This window comes from Pleurodeles waltl, chromosome 11 (assembly GCF_031143425.1).
Source record: "Pleurodeles waltl isolate 20211129_DDA chromosome 11, aPleWal1.hap1.20221129, whole genome shotgun sequence".
Lineage (NCBI taxonomy): Eukaryota > Metazoa > Chordata > Amphibia > Caudata > Salamandridae > Pleurodeles > Pleurodeles waltl.
The window spans coordinates 180,982,362-181,000,973 of NC_090450.1; the positions used below are offsets into that span (position 1 = coordinate 180,982,362).

Here is an 18,612-nt window from a genome sequence, read left to right on the forward strand (position 1 = left end):
AAGTGTGCAGGAATTCTGAACTGGATTCATGCAAGCCATATGAAGAAAGTGGCATGCTGACTGGATCAAGAAGAAGCGTTGTCGGGAGTACCAACAACAGCAAGGCTAATCTCAGGGCCAGAAGGAGAAAAAAGGGGAACTGAGACCGGATCTGACCATGTTGAGGACAGTTCAGTCACTCCTGTGAGAGACGAAGGAGGAGACCTCTAGGAGGGTGACAGAGAATCTATCTCCAAGGCAGCAGGAAAGCCTAATCAGAAGAGGGTTTTCCCAGAAGCAGACGATCTTGAGGGACACACAGAGCAATTCCCAGACACAGAAGCGGAAGGAGTTTAGGAGGATCAAAGTCAATGTGATCTGACTCCTCCTGAACTAGTTGTAGGTCCGTCAAGAGACAACACCATAGAACAAGGAAAAGGTTCAAGTTCGACTCTGAAAAGAACACTGACAAAGGGTCCACTGAAAGGAGATAAGTGGCCGGAGTCACATGTGGAGAAAGGGAAACAGGTGGTTTTGAACCAACAACTGAAGAAGACGTAGATACAACAAGGAGAGAAGATCTAAGTGAAGGAGAACTGAATGGTGATCGAAATTGAAAATCAAGAGAATAGCATGTCGAAGATACACAGGTCCTGAATGGGCATATGCAACTACAAATGAATGGCAGCAAGAGTTTTTGTCTTTTTGTTTTGATAGAGAGATTCCGGGTCAGTATTTTGGCATGTGAAGGAAGCTAATGAACTGAACTGTTGAAACAATCTGAGAGAAAATCTTTGAGAAAGAAACTGTTGAAAGTAACCGGAAGAGACATTGATAACCTGATTTGACTTTTTGAAACCTGATTTTGACAAAGATGCTAACCGATTTTGACAAGGGATCCTGGAAGTGAAACTGAACTGCTGAAAGAAAAGTTGTCATCATCATCATCATCATCATTAGGTTTCTTTCGGTAAGAATAAATACCATAAAAGCACATCACAATTAACAGTTTCATGGTTTAGCAAAACGACAAAAGTTGTCTATTTTTGTTTTTTGCTGCAAGTTATTTTTAAATTTCTTCTGCTTTCTGATTCTTTACCGATCATGAGTAACATTAGTCAACAGGGTAGGAATACTAGGCGCTGTAAATACATGAGCATTGGTTTGGCAATTATGTGTGGGATATTGATTGTGGTGTTGATTGTGGGTATGTCTGTTCTTGATAAGAGAGAAGCCAACCATACTTCTACTTTTGAGACAACCACTGCACTAACGGCATTAGAGAAGTTTAGGTTCGATAAGAAATATTTACATGAGGATACTAATGCGCAAGGAGAGCTTTCTTCTAATGTTTTCTATTGCTAATTGAGTGAGTATGTTGAGACAATGGATGCAAAGAATTGCTGTGTGTGCACGCAGATTTCTTCATCAGTCGAGGAATGAGTCACCTATCATAGTCTGCCCCTAACCTACGGGATAAGTTGTAGTTTGTTACTAACAAGATTTTATAACCAGGAGTACATTCAGTACTTCTATCCGAATTACAATGTTGTTTTTTCATTTGTTCCTATAACTAGATATCGGAGTAGAGTAGCTAAGAATAATGACATAGAAATAGTTAGAGGGTTCTTTGAACCTACATTGACATTTGGCACAGCTTATGCGCATAGAAATATTTTGACATGCTTGCTTACACCTTTAGAGAAAAACTTCTTAGATCACACAGATGACAGGAGAAAGGCATTAAAAGAAATATTTGAAAAAGGCTGAGAGTAAAGGACTTGCAAGAATGCTTATGCTTATAGTGCAATTAAAACTCAAGGGAAATTAGCTTTAGATGGCACAACACGTAGGGAAACTTCATATATATATAGGCCTAAATTGCACACTGACACCTTATTTGTGGGAACGAGTGAATGTAGGTATGTGTTTTTGTTTCTGAGTAAATGGACGTTTTGTTTGAATGGACAGGACCCTGCAATTCCAGGGATTTACTACATCTGTGGACTTCATGCTTATTACCTTCTTTCAAGAGGATGGTACGGGACATGTTATTTGGGGATAGTTTTCCCAAAGATTTGTCAAATGGAGGATTTGAAAAGGTTTCCGAAAATGACTAAATTATATCATAAGAGACAGAGGAGGGAGTCCTCTTCTGCTATAGTGGGAGATATATTTGGAGCAGTGATTCCTTCAGTGGGAGTCATTCTGAATTCAATAAAGTTTCGAAAGGTGTCTACTATTGTGGATAACATGCTGACAAATCTTTCAGGGGCCATGCTTCTGATAGATACTGAATTAGCTGCTGATAGAGCAATGACTCTTCAAAATCATCTTGCTTTAGACATTCTTTTAGCAAAGGATGGTGGAGTCTGTAGAATGATTCATTCTTGGCATTGTTGTTCGTATATATACCTGATAATAGTAAAGAGATAAGAGACTTACTTACTAATCTGACTAATGCAAGTGCTGATTTGAAAGAATTGAAAGAACCAGGTGTTTGGGAAAAGGTTGGCAAGATGTTTGCTTCAGTAGGAAATTACCTCAGCAACATTGGGAATGGGATACTATTGAAAATATTACAGGAGATATCAATTGTTATGGTTTGTTTATTGGGGATGTGGGGATTTTGTAAATTATGCAAAATAATGAAATTGGAAAGGTAAAAGAATAATCAGAGGAGGGAATTAAAAAAAGGGAAACATTGTACAGGGAAAATTCAAAGGGGAAACAAAATTATGAAGAGATTGAATTGACAGAATTGTAACTGATGCAGAAATTTGTGGGTAATTATTAGTGTGATGACATATGATGTGTGATGAAAATGTAGTCACCAGAGGAGGGATTGCTAGCACAGATGTATTCATAAAAATGTTTAATGAGTCTTTATGTATCTTGAATAATAAGTTTGTGTAGAAAATAAAATAACATAGAAAAATAATGCACACATTTGAAAATGTGATTAAGAATGGCCACCAATGTTAACAAAATTTACTAATCAATGATTTAATAATATGAAATGTTGAAGATATATCTGACTAATGTATTAATATGTCATATTGAGGGTTATGCAATAAGCTTTAGCTTCATTAATTGTAGGCCTTTACTTAGCAAGTGTCTTGGCCTATTTGTCAGGCCTCAAGCTGTATTTCCTAGCATTTAGTAAAATACCTGACCAAGAAACTTAAACTGTGAATTTCTATTGTATTGTTTAAATGTGCTGATAACGGAAGCTTCTCATGTAAACTGACTGTTAGGAGATGACGTTCCTGCTAATCCCACATTTTGTGTGTAATGTGTGTGAGACTGACTTTCCCAGGACAAGAACAATGAAGATACTGACTAAATAGAGTAGAAGCTGCAACAATATTGTTACCTGACAAGCCGGATGATGAGCACATTGCAAGACAAACCAATCAATGACATGTGAACAGAGTAAAATTAGAATTCAGAGATTTGGTATTTTAGTTTTATTGGACAGAGTATGAACATACGATTAACTGACCAATGGGGATTTGGGAGGTAGTTTAGGTAATTTTGACTTAACGACGCTGCAAAGAGAGAAGACACCCCATTTGCCCATTTTCTTCCTGACTGAAAGGTTAATACTTTCCTATGTGTCTTGACAAGAGACATGCTTAACTTAAATGCTTAAAGATATTGCCTTTCCTGTACTTTGACGCTGAATCCTGATGCCCTGCGGATCGACTGATGTCTTGAGGACGAAGACCGGTTCTGCTTTGCTGATCCATCCTGAGGCTAGGTATTACCTAACTGTGATTATTATGCATATTTGCTTTTTCTTTCTAGGTACCAACTGTGCTATTTTGATAGAACCATAGATAGATGTTTTTCCAAATTTGTGTTTCTAAATTGATTAGCATGAAGCCCAACATGCTGATGCTAATTTGATGTAAGTTAAGGATCCTCATTAATGAATTATGATAATAAGGACTAATGTATGATAAATTCCTCTACTAAAACTTCATGTATATTATCACGTTGACACAGTTGACTTTGCTATTGATTTGCACCATAACCTTAGAATGTGTTGTTGTTCAAGCTTTGATTAGATTATGTTTCTTCCGCCGCTTTGGACAGCCAGTATTGTTTCTGTATGTGTTTCATTTGATATTGAGATTAATTTACATGACCTTAGCATTGTTAATATAGGGAAATAAATATTCTAAACTTTTACTTAAGGTGTGGTTATTCATGACTGAAAGGTCATGGTGTGTGACAATTACTGACTCCATTGATTAGCGATTACTAATGATTACTGATTATTGTGTATTGATTATTGACTATGTACTGGATCTATGGTAAGAACATCTTAATTGTGAGTCAAAAGATTCATCGACCTATTCGCGTCCCCTTGTAAGTTTACTTATTAAGCTCAGACGCGCTAACACCAGCTAGTGCCATCCCAAGACCCCAGCCAGGCATCATATTTATGGGATGACGGTAGCCAGCGTGAAGGCCCGGCTGGCATCATAAAAAAGGGTGGGGGAGGCGTAGAGGGAACAGGGGGTTTAGCGTCAAAGTATGGCGCTAGTATGGACAGAGGCATAAATAATGCCTCTAACCAGACTAACATGATTTTCTGACATTAAAACCCCATGGACATGACTCCTGTCTAAGTTAAGACAGGAGTCATGCCCACCACCCCAATGGCCATGCCCAGGGGACATATGTCCCCTGGGCATGGCCATTGGGCTCAGTGCCATGCAGGGGGGCCCAAGTTATCCCCCATGACACTACAGAAAATGTTTTTTACTTACCTATACTTACCTGGGATGGAGTCCCCCATCCTCCACTGTTCCTCTGGTGTGGGTGGGGGTGTCCCTGGGGCTAGGGAAGGGTGCCTGTAGGCTCTTTCCATGGTCTCTGACCATGGAAAAAGGCCTACAGGTCCCCTAGAGCCTGCCCTGACCCAGGCGCTAAATAACCCCGCCTCCCTCCGTGCACAATTCTTGCACGGGAGGATAAATAAAGCGCCTGGGCCTTAGAGTCATTTTTGCAGGGGAATACCTATCTTGCATCTCATTGACGCAAGGTAGTTTTCCGCAGGCAAAAAATGACTTTAACTCCAATATTTTGACGTTAGACAGGTCTAGTGTCAAAATATAAATATGGAGTTAAGTTTGTGCTAAAATAGCGTAAAGAAATTAAACTATTTCAGTGCAGAGTATAAAAGTGCCCCTTGCTGTGATGTACTGTAGGTGTTCTGTTGCGCACTGTTCTGTCAGTTTTGTTGTGCCCTTTTCTATTTTAGTTGTGTTCGTTGTCTGCGTATAATGATAAGGTGTTGTATTCTGTAACGTTTAAGAAAGACGAAAACAAATGTTGCTAATTTTCCAGTCAAAAGCAGAACTTGGCTTTAGCTTTCCAGTGAAAACCATTTACCATTATTTAAGATGAACTATCCTTGCTCCTGCTCTTCACCTGTTACTGACATCAGTCAACCCAAACCTGTAGTAGAGACTGGTGTTAAATTAGCATTTCCAGTTGTCACTTTATGTACTAAGGCTACATAACTTTCTCTATTGCTTCTAACCTCCCCATCAATACGATCATTTTATTGAGTGATATTATTCAAACTTGGTATCTCTTTCCTTGCCATTATGTGAAGATTGATGAGAATTGTTTCAAGAGTATTTTCCCATGAGTTGCTTAAAATTGCATGCACCCCTTCAACTATGGAAAAAACCTTTTTGGTGAAGCACATATTGAGTGTATCAGCTACATCAGTACATATACCGCAGGCCGGTACCTTTCATAAGAAGATGTTTAGATCCAAGGGAACTTAGGGACATATTTATACTTGTTTGCGCCGAATGTGAGTAATTTTATTTTTACGCAAATTCAGTGCAAAACTAACTCAATATTTATACTTTGGAGCTAGACCCGTCTAACGCCAAAGTTATGGAGTTTAAGTCATTTTTTGGATGTGGTAACCTACCTTGGGTCCATGAGATGCAAGGTTGGCGTACCGGGGAAAAAATTACTCTATGGCCTTAGTGCCATATTTATCCCCCCGTGCTAAAATCACGCACAGGGAGAAGGAGGGGTCAAATAATGGTGCAAAGCTTGCTTTGCACCGTTATTTAGCGCCTTGGTCAGGGCATGGGTTAGGGGACCTGTGGGCCCATTTCCATGGTGGAACACCATGGAATAAGCGCACATGTGCCCTCCCCAGGCCCCAGGGACACCTCCACCCACACCAGAGGGACAGCGGAGGATGGGAGACCCCATCCCAGGTAAGTATAGGTAAGCACAGGTAAGTATTTTATTTTATCTTTTAAAGTGCCATTGGGGGCCCTGAAATGGGCTCCCCTACACGGCACTGGGTGCCATGGCCATGCCCAGGGGACACTGGTCCCCTGTGCTGGCCACTGGGGTGGTGGGAATGACTCCTGTCTTTGCTAAAACAGGAGTCATGTGGTATGGATGCTTTTGTGTCTGAAAATGATGCTAGGCTGATTATAGTCATTTTTATTTTTACTCTAACCTGCCTAACCTCATTTTTTGGTGCAAAACCCCCTTCTCCCATACCGCCCCTCCCACCTGGCTAACGCAATTTTTTTTTACGCTAGCCCACCCTATGCACCGGCTTGCACCATTCCATAAATATGGTACCCAGCTGGCGCTAAGGAGTGGTGCAAGCCGGTGCAAAACTTTCTGATGAAAAACTGCATTAGTGCAGTTTTGCACCAAAAAGTATAAATATGCCCGTAAAAGTAGATGAACTAGGAAGGCTAAATTTTCTTTTTCACAGGTGGTGTGCGTCTTTGTTTCATAATAACTCAAAACCTGCTGTGCAGTGTATTAAACATAGCACTGCATTTAGTTTTGGATGAAGTAAGTCTGGTCCCATTGATAGTACGTAAAGCAATATACTTAAAATGTGTAAAGCTCAACAAACTAGGGGATGTATCTTCTGAAGTTTAGCATGCGGTGCAGAGCAAAGCGTTGGAAAGCATTGCATTGATTTAGTCACCATAATAAAAGGCTGCATCATCAGGGCAAAAGTGTGCATCTCTGTATAAGCAGCTGAGTAAACTTTAATAAAAAAAGACCATTGGGAAAAGAGTCCATTTTTTAAATCATCGTTTTACCTTTTAGAATCATTGGCCCTTTTTACGAGTTAGCCAGAGTGTTATCCTTGGGAGTGATATGGTATCACTGGGTGGGATACTACTTTGAACAATTAAAAGTAGCCTGGTGGTCCCAGACGTGGATTTCCTAGGTACAGGACATCTAATGCAAACTTCCCATTCAGAACATAAAGCCAGAAAAACTCTTTAGGCTAGTGCTCCAAGTGCAGCCTCATCCCCGGGTTCCTTACTGGCCTCCTTCCACAGCACGTGAAAAGCATGTAATTGCCTCCCCCAGGCCACATTCTCCCCTGCATACTGCCAGCATCCCCATCACCCCCACGCCGGCCACTCGCCCACATTTAAAGCAGCTGAAAACAAGTTGGAAATGTGAGCTTTAATCTCCATTGAACAAGAAATCCCATACGAACAAAACACAGAAAAAAACACAGTCTGCAGTGTTTTCCCCTTTTACGAGGATTAGATTGTGATAGATGGCTATAGGTGCAAGGATACGGACAGGAATAGATATTTACGGCCACATGGAATCTGCAGCACTAGTAATCAGGGTTATTGAGGTCAGTGGCGTGCAATAAACCCATAATAACTGATCCTTTTACATCAGCAAATCCAGTGGAATCCGACATGCAGGCACTCGTGGATTTTGCTATGACCATAACTTGTCAGAGTGTCTTACACAAAGACAGTTGGTGATACAATTTCCTAAAATGACAAGAAACGCATGATCTCTTCAAAAAAGGATACAGCGCGAGCAAAATAAACTCACTATTCACTTAAAATTAATGGCTTGATGTGACTTTTATAAATATACATACACATATCATATACACCAGCTTGAGTCTATCTGTAAAACGGAAATACTTAACATACACCAGGAGCATTGTTTCGATAAAGTGGATGAGTATAATTTAAATATTCAATAAAATACATATATTTCTATAATAATTACACAGCAGTAATGCAAACATACTCGGACTCATTTTTTTAATGACAAATAATGTAGGAAACCTAGAAAGAGGAAATAACGGTTTATTTCATGAGTGAAAACGAAATTGTCTTTATGATATGGGCTGTCATATTTTGCATGAGATAAATGGCTGCCAATCAGTATTAAACGATATGTAAAGAGTTTATTTTCAGCTGCAGTAAAAATGAATTAAGAACTCATGGATCAGCGATATGATTTCACACCGCCATTTTTAATTCCAAATGTCTCATTAGGATGCTGGAAGCATGGCATTTCTGCAAAATTACTCGTTAGCCCAATGTGTCTGCAGACTGTAGGTGCACTCCACTGAAACACTTTTTACTGCCACTGTCTAAAGTACAACATTTTTTTGTTTTCTGCTTTACTTCATCTGCCTCCGTAAAATTCAGTATCCTTTCACATTCATAAGGTATTTGCAGTAGTGAGTATGTCTGAGCACTGTAAATCAGGATTATTTTTCACGGCAGGAAGGTGAGGTTCATCTCCCGCCACTTCCTATTGCAGGAGAATGGTGATGTCATAATATGTAAATAACATGCTAGGTCTCACATCTTGCTATGTTTATATGACATGTTTGTGTTTCGAAAGGTCTGTATTTAGAAAACATTTACATAGATATGATAGGTCTATACAAAGGTGCAATTGTACAAACACATGCCTCACCGATATTAAGCTACACAGTCTCTGTGGTGATGAAATAAAACACAATATTAATTCACAAGAGTGTGCACTATCAAAATTATCCATACCATATTACATTACAATATATTTCTAGAAAATCCACTTCAAATTTCTAAGTCAAATAGTCACGCTTAGTCTATTGAAGCTGTGTTATGTTGTTGTTGAAGTCAAACGCTTGGTAGAAATTATCCATGGTTCTGAAAGAAGGCCAAACAACACAACGTTACACATGCTTTTTTGTTTTTTCACAGCAGACTATGTATTCGTTTCACCGTTTCTAGGAGCAGAACAGAGTACTTAGAGATCCTGGTTAATTGATGCAACATGGTCATAGTTTTTCCTGTGAAATTTCCATTCAAATCATTAAGTTGACTATCTTTGGCAGTTTTGAAGATGGCTTAATAAGGAATCAATATTTCCTGTCCACATGGGTAATATTTATAACCACTCCTTCCAGAGATGTTGATCCATCAAAATAGTGAACATATTCAAAACTCAAAGCAACAAATGTTGACATGGGTGCGACCCCACCCATGCATCAAGGGAGCATATCTGAACCATTCAAGATCAATACATGAACACTAGGGAAGGGTGTGAATGAATGCATGTTTTCATGTTTTCATAGTTTAGGAGTAGCCCAGCTCCTGTTCACAAGAGCCAAAATCACGCCATGCAATCTGGACAGTAAACAACTATGTAAATCATGTAATTTGTGGCGATTTTAGATCATTTGTTCTTGTGTGTAGTCTGATAATCTGGAGCCTCATTGCATGCCCTGTACTGATGGCTGATCAATTACGCAGCCAATGACCAGTCAAATTCACTGCATTCTTTTTATTTCGATATTGTTCTTGCACTAAGAGGTCAGTCTGAAATTAATCTAACACAGATTGGTTGAGGCTATTTGTAGTGCAAAACAGAGGGAGGGTTTACACGTTCATGGTCGAAAAAATGACCTGAAACAATATTGAATATACAATATTGACTACCACTACATCACCGAGGTAAGTAGAGTTGGAGTTAAGAACAGTACATCTATAATTCCATTTAATATAATGTATTTATTGTGGAACGTAACTCAATTCAGATGATATAGAGTGTCTAACGCGTGGCAAATGAGTACACCACCGCTAGTTTGTTTGGAAGCCAAATTATTATAATAATTCAAAGAAAGAAAACTTTTTTAAAGTGTACATGCTATTATTAATTTATATTTTACAGTATTCCTGGCAAAAGAATCAAAAGCCGCCAATAAAAGTGTGTTTGATTGAACTTTATGGCCACTGCTATCATTGTCCCATCACTTTAATCGTGTTAATACCTTACACGGGCATGGACTGCATCGAAACATTTGTATATGAAGTCTTTTAAGACGTGAATAACAGTTATCGGTCGCCGGCAGGAGTACCTCAGTTGCGAATCTATAACATTCAAACGGGTTATACATAAATTATAATAATAATAAAGAAAAGGTTCAGTACACTGGACGCCCTGTTCAGTGTTAAAACCCTAGAACGTAAATCATGTTATATCACCTCTAAACTGCATTTAGTGTACTGGTGAATGAGTTTGGTGAGAAAGGAATGCTCTCTTAATGGAATTATTTTTATTATATTCTGGGGACCACAAAACCAATTTAGCATCTGAGAACCCCGTAAGCTGACATAACAGTTTCCATGTCGAGCTCTAAATAAATGTAAGCACTACTTCTGCTTTTCGTTTGCTAAAGTACTGCACCATTTTCACCCTATGTGCCAAAGCGTCATGGTAAACCTGTTTGCGTCCACTTTTCAACAAAATCATCAGTAGACCCTGCAGTTATTGACATTCATTGACATCTGGCTTTGTTCGTGCACTTTTCAAATCTTTCAAGATGTGCTTTCAATTGCCTCTCCAATAGCTCTGATGAAGAGCATTGCTTTCCAAACCTCAGGTGCTCTATTACATCCATCCTTGATGCAAAGTGCGGGTCTCGACCAAAGGGACCACAGTGTCTTCTGGTGAATTGCATACTTCACCCTCCAAGTAGTCAGAAGATATTAGGACAGGTGCCTTGGGTACATATTGTCATTCAAGGTCACGCGACTCGACTGACTTTTGGGGACAGAAGTTAATGTTTTCTGACGGACGGTAGGAAAGACTACTCATTTTTGTTGACAAATTTTGGTGAGTCCTCATAGTTGGAGGTATGTATTTTAGTAACTGAAGAAAGTGGGTCCTAAATTTCTTTGCAAAGAAGCCATAGAAAAATGGATTCAGGCAGCTGTTGAAGTATGCTATGCAGATGGTGATCGGTATTCCGGTGTCGACAATATCATGTATTCGACAGTCAGTTATTATATTAAGTTGAATTAGCACATCCAGGAGAGTGAAGACTTGGTGTGGGATCCAGCAAAAGAAAAAGGCTAAGACAATTACCACAATCATCTTGAATATGTCGTCACTCATGGATTTGTTTTTCTGGATTTGGTAGGCTTCCTTTAAGGTCTTGCCAATAAAAGTGTAGCTTATACAAATGATCAAAAAAGGAATAAAAAATCCTAGTATATTTTTTGTTAGGCCAATGCCAACGAGGAGAGAGCTATTGCTATGATTGTACAAATAAACACATGCTGTTAAATTTAAGTCTGCAATGTACACTTGTTCGCGGTAAATAGTGGCTGGCAAGCTGGCCAAAAGGGCCATCACCCAAATAAAGATGCATGCAATTCTGGCAATCGACATAGTGCGCCATAGACGAGACTTCATTGGATGAACAATGGCCATGTAGCGATCAATGCTGAGGCAGGAGAGTAAGAAGACACTGGTGTACAGGTTGAGTGTTATTGCAGTGGATGCTAACTTGCACAAGCAGTTGCCAAAGATCCATTTGTAGTGCATTGCTGTGGAAACTGCCCACAGGGGTAGTGTGAGCAGAAAGCAAATGTCAGCTAGGGCCAAATTCAGCAGAAAGATACTAGCAACCGTCTTTAATTTCATATAGCAGCAAATTACAAAAATAACCAGGCTGTTTCCAAAAATTCCGAGAATGAAGATGATACTATAGACAGTTGGAACCATTACAAATATGTAGCTATGCCTTCCTGATTTAGAGCAGTTAACTTGGATTCCTTGAATGGGCTGTTCATTTTCAGCAGGGTAACTGATATTCATTTTCACTTCTTTTGATTCACCAGCCCTAGTAGGCGACCCAGGAACCTGGAAAAGAAAGTAGAGAAACATGCCTTATTTTTTAAACTTACTCATGTCTTCGTTGTGTTCTGTATCAATATTGTAACATTAAATATAAATATGTATATTTTTATAAATGGATATATTCACATATACATTTTTCGAACAAGATTTCCAAAGGGTCTGAATTGTTATTCACACTGTCTTAGAACTACCATGTGCTAACAACAAAAGGGGATGGGTAATGCAGATTGCTTAATTTTAGGGTTGAACTGAGTTCCTGGAAATGAATAATGAATACCAGAGGTTTATTCTAATGTACATTCTTTTTCATTTCTCTTTTGATTAGATAACTAAACATGTATTATTGAAAAATACGCACTCTAAATGAACTTATTGACAAATCGTAGGCACACTTGGAGAGCATCGTCTAACGATTTCACCGCTTATAAATTGTAATTTAAATTAAAACACTCCAAAATGCTTTAATTCCAGTCACAATAGGTTTTACTGGTCTCATATTTTCATAATTTGAATGCAGAGAAAACCTGAAATTTTATTAAAGACAATAAGGCCAGCATAATACACAAAGCAACCTTTATTAGTACTCCAAAGAACACTAATTCATAAAATGAGGAAAGTGTTATATCATCCCCAGAGTACACTTTATGTGCCAGTAATACAAAGTAGAAAAAAACCTCTTGTTTGTAGACAAACAGAAGGCAAAACGGCACCAAAAGTATCAAAACAGGTTTCAATGGGTCAGATGCACCTACAACTGGTTGCAAAACACTGGCTGCACTTTGCGGCTTACATTTTTGTGACCAGTGTTTTATTTTGCAAACTGACCTATGTATTAATAGGTAGGTTCCTAAAAGAATGAATCGTAGTTTCTCACAATTTGACCCACTTCATGAATAATAATGAGGTTGGTCACAAATTGTGACATACTAGGAATCGCCGTCATCACAGGCATAGTGCTAGCTGCAGTTAGCAGGTCACCATGACTGTGACTGCTTTTAAATAAAGTGATCATTTAAAAAAAAATGCAGCCTGTTTTCTTAAAGCGTTAAAATGGTTAGCTAACATTTTTTAAGAGTAGGCAGTGGTCCACGCGTATTTCCGCATGCAAGTCTCCAATAAGAGGGAAATTAGATCTGAGCCTTTCAAGACAAAGATGCAAAGAAAGAAGCTCTCCAGGACATTCCCAAGGGCTAGGCGAAGTTGGCCAGCCTTCACTGAAGGATGAATCAGGATCAAATTGCCGTTTAATGTGTAAGATAGTTCCCACCCCTTTTCTGCTTCCCCTTTTTATTAGTGGTGGGTTTTAGAGAGCGAAATGTACTGCCCATGTAGGGAAAGACATCTCTTCTTTTGTGCCCTTGTAATTTATCTCTCAGTCAGAGCCCACCCTGCATCACCTTTCTTCATACCTGAGCCTGGGTTAAAGGGTTTATGGCTGAGCAGTCCTTGAGAAGTAGGTTGACCACTTGGGTCTCCGCCACAGAGCATATAAATGCTATAAAAGGTAGCACAATGTGTGTACTAGAGAAAGACTTTTGAGTTCCAAGGTGGTGTCATTGGTAGGCAGTTCCCTTCTTTGTAGTCATGCTGAGCAGGAACATCATAACCAGCATAACACCAGTACTACTGGTTCATGCTCATCTCCTGAATCCTGTATGAGATGCTAGAAAAAACTCATGAGTGGTGTTAGCGCATCTGACCTTAACCCATTCTGTGCCGCGGACGTAACGGTTACGTCCCGCGGCACAGTGCTCCTGTGCCGACGACGTAACCATTACGTCCTCGGCACGGAGCCAGGAGGGAGCGCTAGCGCTCCCTCCGTGGGGTTTCCCCCCCACCCCCAAGGCGGGATGGAAGGGGAAGACCTTCCCCTTCCACTCCCACCCCCCCTTAATGACTTCAGCGCGCAATCGCGCACTGACCTCATTACCCAGTGCCGGTCGCACTGGAAGCCATTTGCTTCCGGTGTGATTCACGAAGAAACAGGTGAGTTTCTCCTCCGGCGGGTGGGGGGTTTGGGCCAAAGAGGCAAAGGGGGAAAGGAAAGGCTTTTCCTTTCCCCCAGTGTCTCTTTGAGCATTCCTGCTGCCCGATCGCATTGCGATCGGGTAGCAGGAATGCCCACTAGACGCCAGGGATTTTATTTTTTGTATATTTGTAAAGTTTTGAATCGGGGAGCGGCCCCTTGGGCAAGGGTCTCTCCCTTGTGGGGGCATCTTTATTGTGGCCGTTTCTGCCCCCAAGGGGGGCAAATCGGCCTATTATTTTTAGGCCGATCTGCCCCCAGAATCAACTAGACACCAGGGATTTTTTTTTAAACTATTTTGTAAATGCTTGTATCTGGGAGCAGCCCCTTGGGCAAGGGTCGCTCCCTTTTGGGGGCATCTTTATTGTGGAAATTTCTGCCCCCCTTGGGGGCAGATCAGCCTATTATTTTTAGGCCAATCTGCATTTGGGAGCAGCCCCTTGGGCAAGGGTCGCTCCCTTTTGGGGGCATGTTTATTGTGGCCATTTCTGCCCCGCTTGGGGACAGATCAGCCTATTATTTTAAGGCTCAACTGCCCCCAAGGGGGGCAGAAACCACTAGAACGCCAGGGATTTTTTTAAATATGTTTATTTATATGGGGGGGGGTGTCCCCTTGGGCAAGGGGCACCCCTCCCAAGGGGGGCATTGAACTGTTGGCCATTTCTGGCCACCTTGTGGGCAAATGAGCCTTTTCTTTTTTTTTAGGCCCATCTGCCCCCAAGGGGGCCAGAAGCCACTTAGACACCAGGGATAGTGTGTGTGTGTGTTAGTGAGGGGGGCGCCCCATGGGCAAGGGCCGCCCCCCCTTTGGGGGCACGTGTACCAAGGCCATTTCTGCCCCCCTTGGGGACAGATCGGCCTATAAGTTTAAGGCTCATCTGCCCCCAATGGGGGCAGAAACCACTAGAACGCCAGGGTTTTTAAAAAATATGTTTATTTATGTGGGGGCATCCCCTTGGGCAAGGGGCACCCCCCCCAAGGGGGGCAGTGAACTGTTGGCCATTTCTGCCCCCCTTGGGGGCAGATGGGCCTATTTCTTTTAGGCCCATCTGCCCCCAAGAGGGGCAGAAGCCACATAGGCACCAGGGATAGAGTGTGTGTGTGGTTTGCTTTTTGTTTGGGGTGGGCCCTTGGGGCCACACTACTAAAGGTATTTTCTGCCCTCCTTGGGGCAGATAGGCCTATTTTTTAGTAGGCCCATCTGCCCCTATGGCAGAATCCACTTAGGCACCAATTTCTAAATGCTTGATGGTGGGATGTTTGTCAACTGATAAAGTATTTGCATTTGTAATAACTTTTTTCCTCCTTTTTGTTCTAGTTCAAAGCTTTTGCTTTCTTTGCTGTGGCTCCTTGCGGTTTTGGCGGTAGTTGACCTGCGGTTTGCATAGTTGCATGTTTTAGGTAAGTAAAAATAATTAACTCCAAAGGAGTATAGTTGCCATGCATGAATGACATGTTTGTAGTTGGTGTACTATCTGCAGGTTTGTGTGAAATTGTCCTTAGATATGTGCACAATTATATTTGTAATGTCTTATTTCTAATTTGCATTTATTTCTTTCTTTTTAGTGGGATATGATTGGTGATTGCTCTCTCTGTGCAGAGTAGTTGCTGGTGATTCAAGCTTTTTCAGGCAAGTGAGCGGTTTAGTTTTTGAGTTAATAACTATTACTAATAAAGCTACACTTTATTACTTATCTTACACAGTGCTGGTTGTTGGTGGTGCATTTTTACAGTTAATTTTAGTAGGAAAGATAATGGCTAGCCGCAGGATGACTGCTCAGAAGGTGGTTGGTATTCTTTTTGAGTCATTGTCTGATCATGATTATGAGATGGACTCTGCATCTGAGGCAGAGGAGGAAGTGAGGGATTCTGGCAGTGAAGTTTCTGCCGGAGAGGAATCTTCTGATGAGGAAGCCACACTCAGTGCAGATGAAGGGCCTGTTTCAGAGGAGGACAATGATGTGCCATTAGTGCAGCAACCTGGGGCTGAAAGGTTTCCCGTTAGAAGACCTGAACTCTGGGTTGCCCCAAATATGGAGCAGCCAGAGTTGCCTGCCTTTACTGGTCTCCTGGGGTGTAGAGTCAATACTGAGAACTTTTTGCCTGTCAATTTCTTTGAGTTATTTGTGGATGATGTGTTTTTGGAAGAGATTGTTGAGCAGACTAATTTGAATGCGGAGCAGTATTTGAGGGACAACGCTGCTAGACTTAGGCCGCACTCTAGAGCTGCCCAGTGGAGTCCCACAAATTTGGAGGAGATGAAAAGGTTTTTAGGTTTGACTCTTTTGATGGGGTTGATAAGGAAGCCGTCACTGGCTTCTTATTGGTCTACTAGTCCCTTGATGGCAACAGCTATATTTCCTGCAACAATGAGTCGTAATTGGTATTTGCTTCTTCTTAGGATGCTGTATTTTATTGACAATGCATTAGCCTTGCCATGAGATCACCCTGATTCTGACCGTCTTTTTAAAATAAGGCCTGTCCTTGATCATTTTGAAGATCGTTTTTCAGAGGTCTATGTTCCAGGCAAAGAAATAGCTGTGGACGAGTCTTTGGTCCTCTTCAAGGGTCGTTTGGTTTTTAGGCAGTACATTCCTAGCAAGAGGGCACAATGTGGAATTAAATTGTATATGCTGTCTGAAAGTAGTACAGGATATGTGTATAATTTCCGTGTCTACACTGGTAGGGATTCCAGTATTGACCCCCCTGGTTGTCCTCCCACTTTTAGAGCTACTGAGAAAATTGTGTGGGAACTTGGTAGACGACTGTTCAACAAAGGTCACCATTTGTATGTAGATAACTTTTACACTGGAGTGCAGTTGTTCAAGGAATTGTTTAGAGTGGACACTGTTGCTTGTGGCACAATTCGTTGTAACCGGAAAGTCTATCCAAGGGAGCTTGTCTGTAAAAAACTTGAGAGGGGACAGTGCAGTGCCTTGCGGAATGATGAGCTGCTAGCTTTGAAGTTTTCAGACAGGAGGGATGTCTACATGCTAAGTACCATCCATGATGAGAGTACTTCCCCCGTGACTGTTTGGGGCCAGGTTGCTGAACTGCGCACACCTGTGTGCATTTTAGATTATAATAAGCACATGGGAGGTGTAGATAGAGTTGATCAGAGATTGGAACCTTATACTGCTATTTGTAAGTCTTATGTTTGGTATAAGAAGTTAACAATTCACCTCTTCCCCTTAGCAACTTTTAATGCTTTTATTGTGTTTAAGGATAGGTCTCCAGAGTCAACAATGACATTTGTGAAATTTCAGGAGTCAGTGATAGAGAGCCTTATTGTGGTGGAACAGGCCAGAGTTCCTAGAGAAGCAGTGGTGGAGGATGTGGCTAGATTGAAAGATCGCCACTTTGCTGAGCACATTCCTCCGACACCCAAAAAAGAATTTCCAGCTAAGAAATGTAGAGTGTGTTTTCAAAGAGGTATCCGGAGGGAGACTCGAATGTATTGCCCAGATTGTCATTCAAAGCCTGGGCTGTGTGTGGGTGGTTGTTTTAAGAATTACCACACCCAGAAGAAATACTGGGAACAACCATGAGTGTAAACTCATGTCTGTTTTGCATTTTCATGTGTTCAGTTTCATGGTTAGCATTTCTGTCATGTACTTAGTTAGAACTTTTGTGTTTGTAGTTTTGTAATGATTTCTAATTAGTTAGGGGTTTCTTTGTTTAAAAAAAAAAAAGGGATGCCCTTGTGTGTGGAGTGGGGCTTGGCTGAGGGTGTACATAGTGTACATATTGACTTGCTGTTGGCTACTGCAACACACTGCCAGCCAAACACCAGTCCACACACTGCCATCAGCTGGTGTGATTGTTGTATCAGGCATGTGGGCGTATGTAAGTGATGGGCCCTTGAGTGGCGCTGTCTGTCGATGTGAGTGTTGTAATGTGCTGGGCCCGTGGCTGGCGGTGTGAATGGTCTTGTGGGTGTCATGTATGAAAGGTGTGTGAATGGACTGTAAAGCGGTTGGTGCCTTGTCGCGGCTTTACAGCTCATGAGCTGTGAGTCATTGGTTCAGTTTTTTGCCTTTCAGTTATTAACAGTGCATTTCATTTTGGTGAAATCTCTTGTTAATAAAATTTGATCCACTGAACCATGATTCACCCTCGTGCCAAATCCAACCAGTATGTGTGGTAAAAATGACAAAACCTGCTCCGCTGTAATCAGGCGTCGCAGCACACCTGTGACACGCTAGGTGCCTCGTGTGGGACCCCGATGATGAAGCATGCCACCAACTTGGTTGGTGGGTGAGGGTTCTTTTTCACATAACCTAAGTGCATTTCTTTTCAAAATTTTTGTGTTTGGCACATCACAGACGTATGTGGACACATCAAAATGATATATTACAAAACTACCAGTGTTTGGAAGGGAGGGGGCACCTATGTTTTTGGTCCTGGGTGCAGCCTTCATCTAGGGAAACCTACCAAACCCAGACATTTTTTAAAACTAGACACCCCAAGGAGTCCAGGGAGGTGTGGCTTGCGTGGATCCCCAACATTTTCTTACCCAGACTCCTCTGAAAACCTCAAAATTTGCTTAAAAAAAGCATATTTTCCTGACTTTCGTTTGTACGATCACCGCTCCAGCACAAAATTCCTACGCTAGAGGCCAAAAT

General features: G+C 41.2%; 1 protein-coding gene across 2 annotated transcripts in view; it reads right to left on the reverse strand.

Annotated features, from left to right (window-relative positions):
• Positions 1-7,458: 7,458 nt before the first annotated feature.
• Positions 7,459-18,612, reverse strand: part of AGTR1 (angiotensin II receptor type 1) — a 166,449-nt gene continuing 155,295 nt past the window's right edge. For both annotated transcript variants that reach the window (XM_069213396.1, XM_069213395.1), the window contains exon 2: positions 7,459-11,964. In XM_069213396.1, the coding sequence (XP_069069497.1) occupies positions 10,834-11,919 (1,086 nt within the window). In that variant the 5' untranslated portion in view covers positions 11,920-11,964 and the 3' untranslated portion in view covers positions 7,459-10,833. The remainder of the gene's footprint in view (positions 11,965-18,612) is intronic.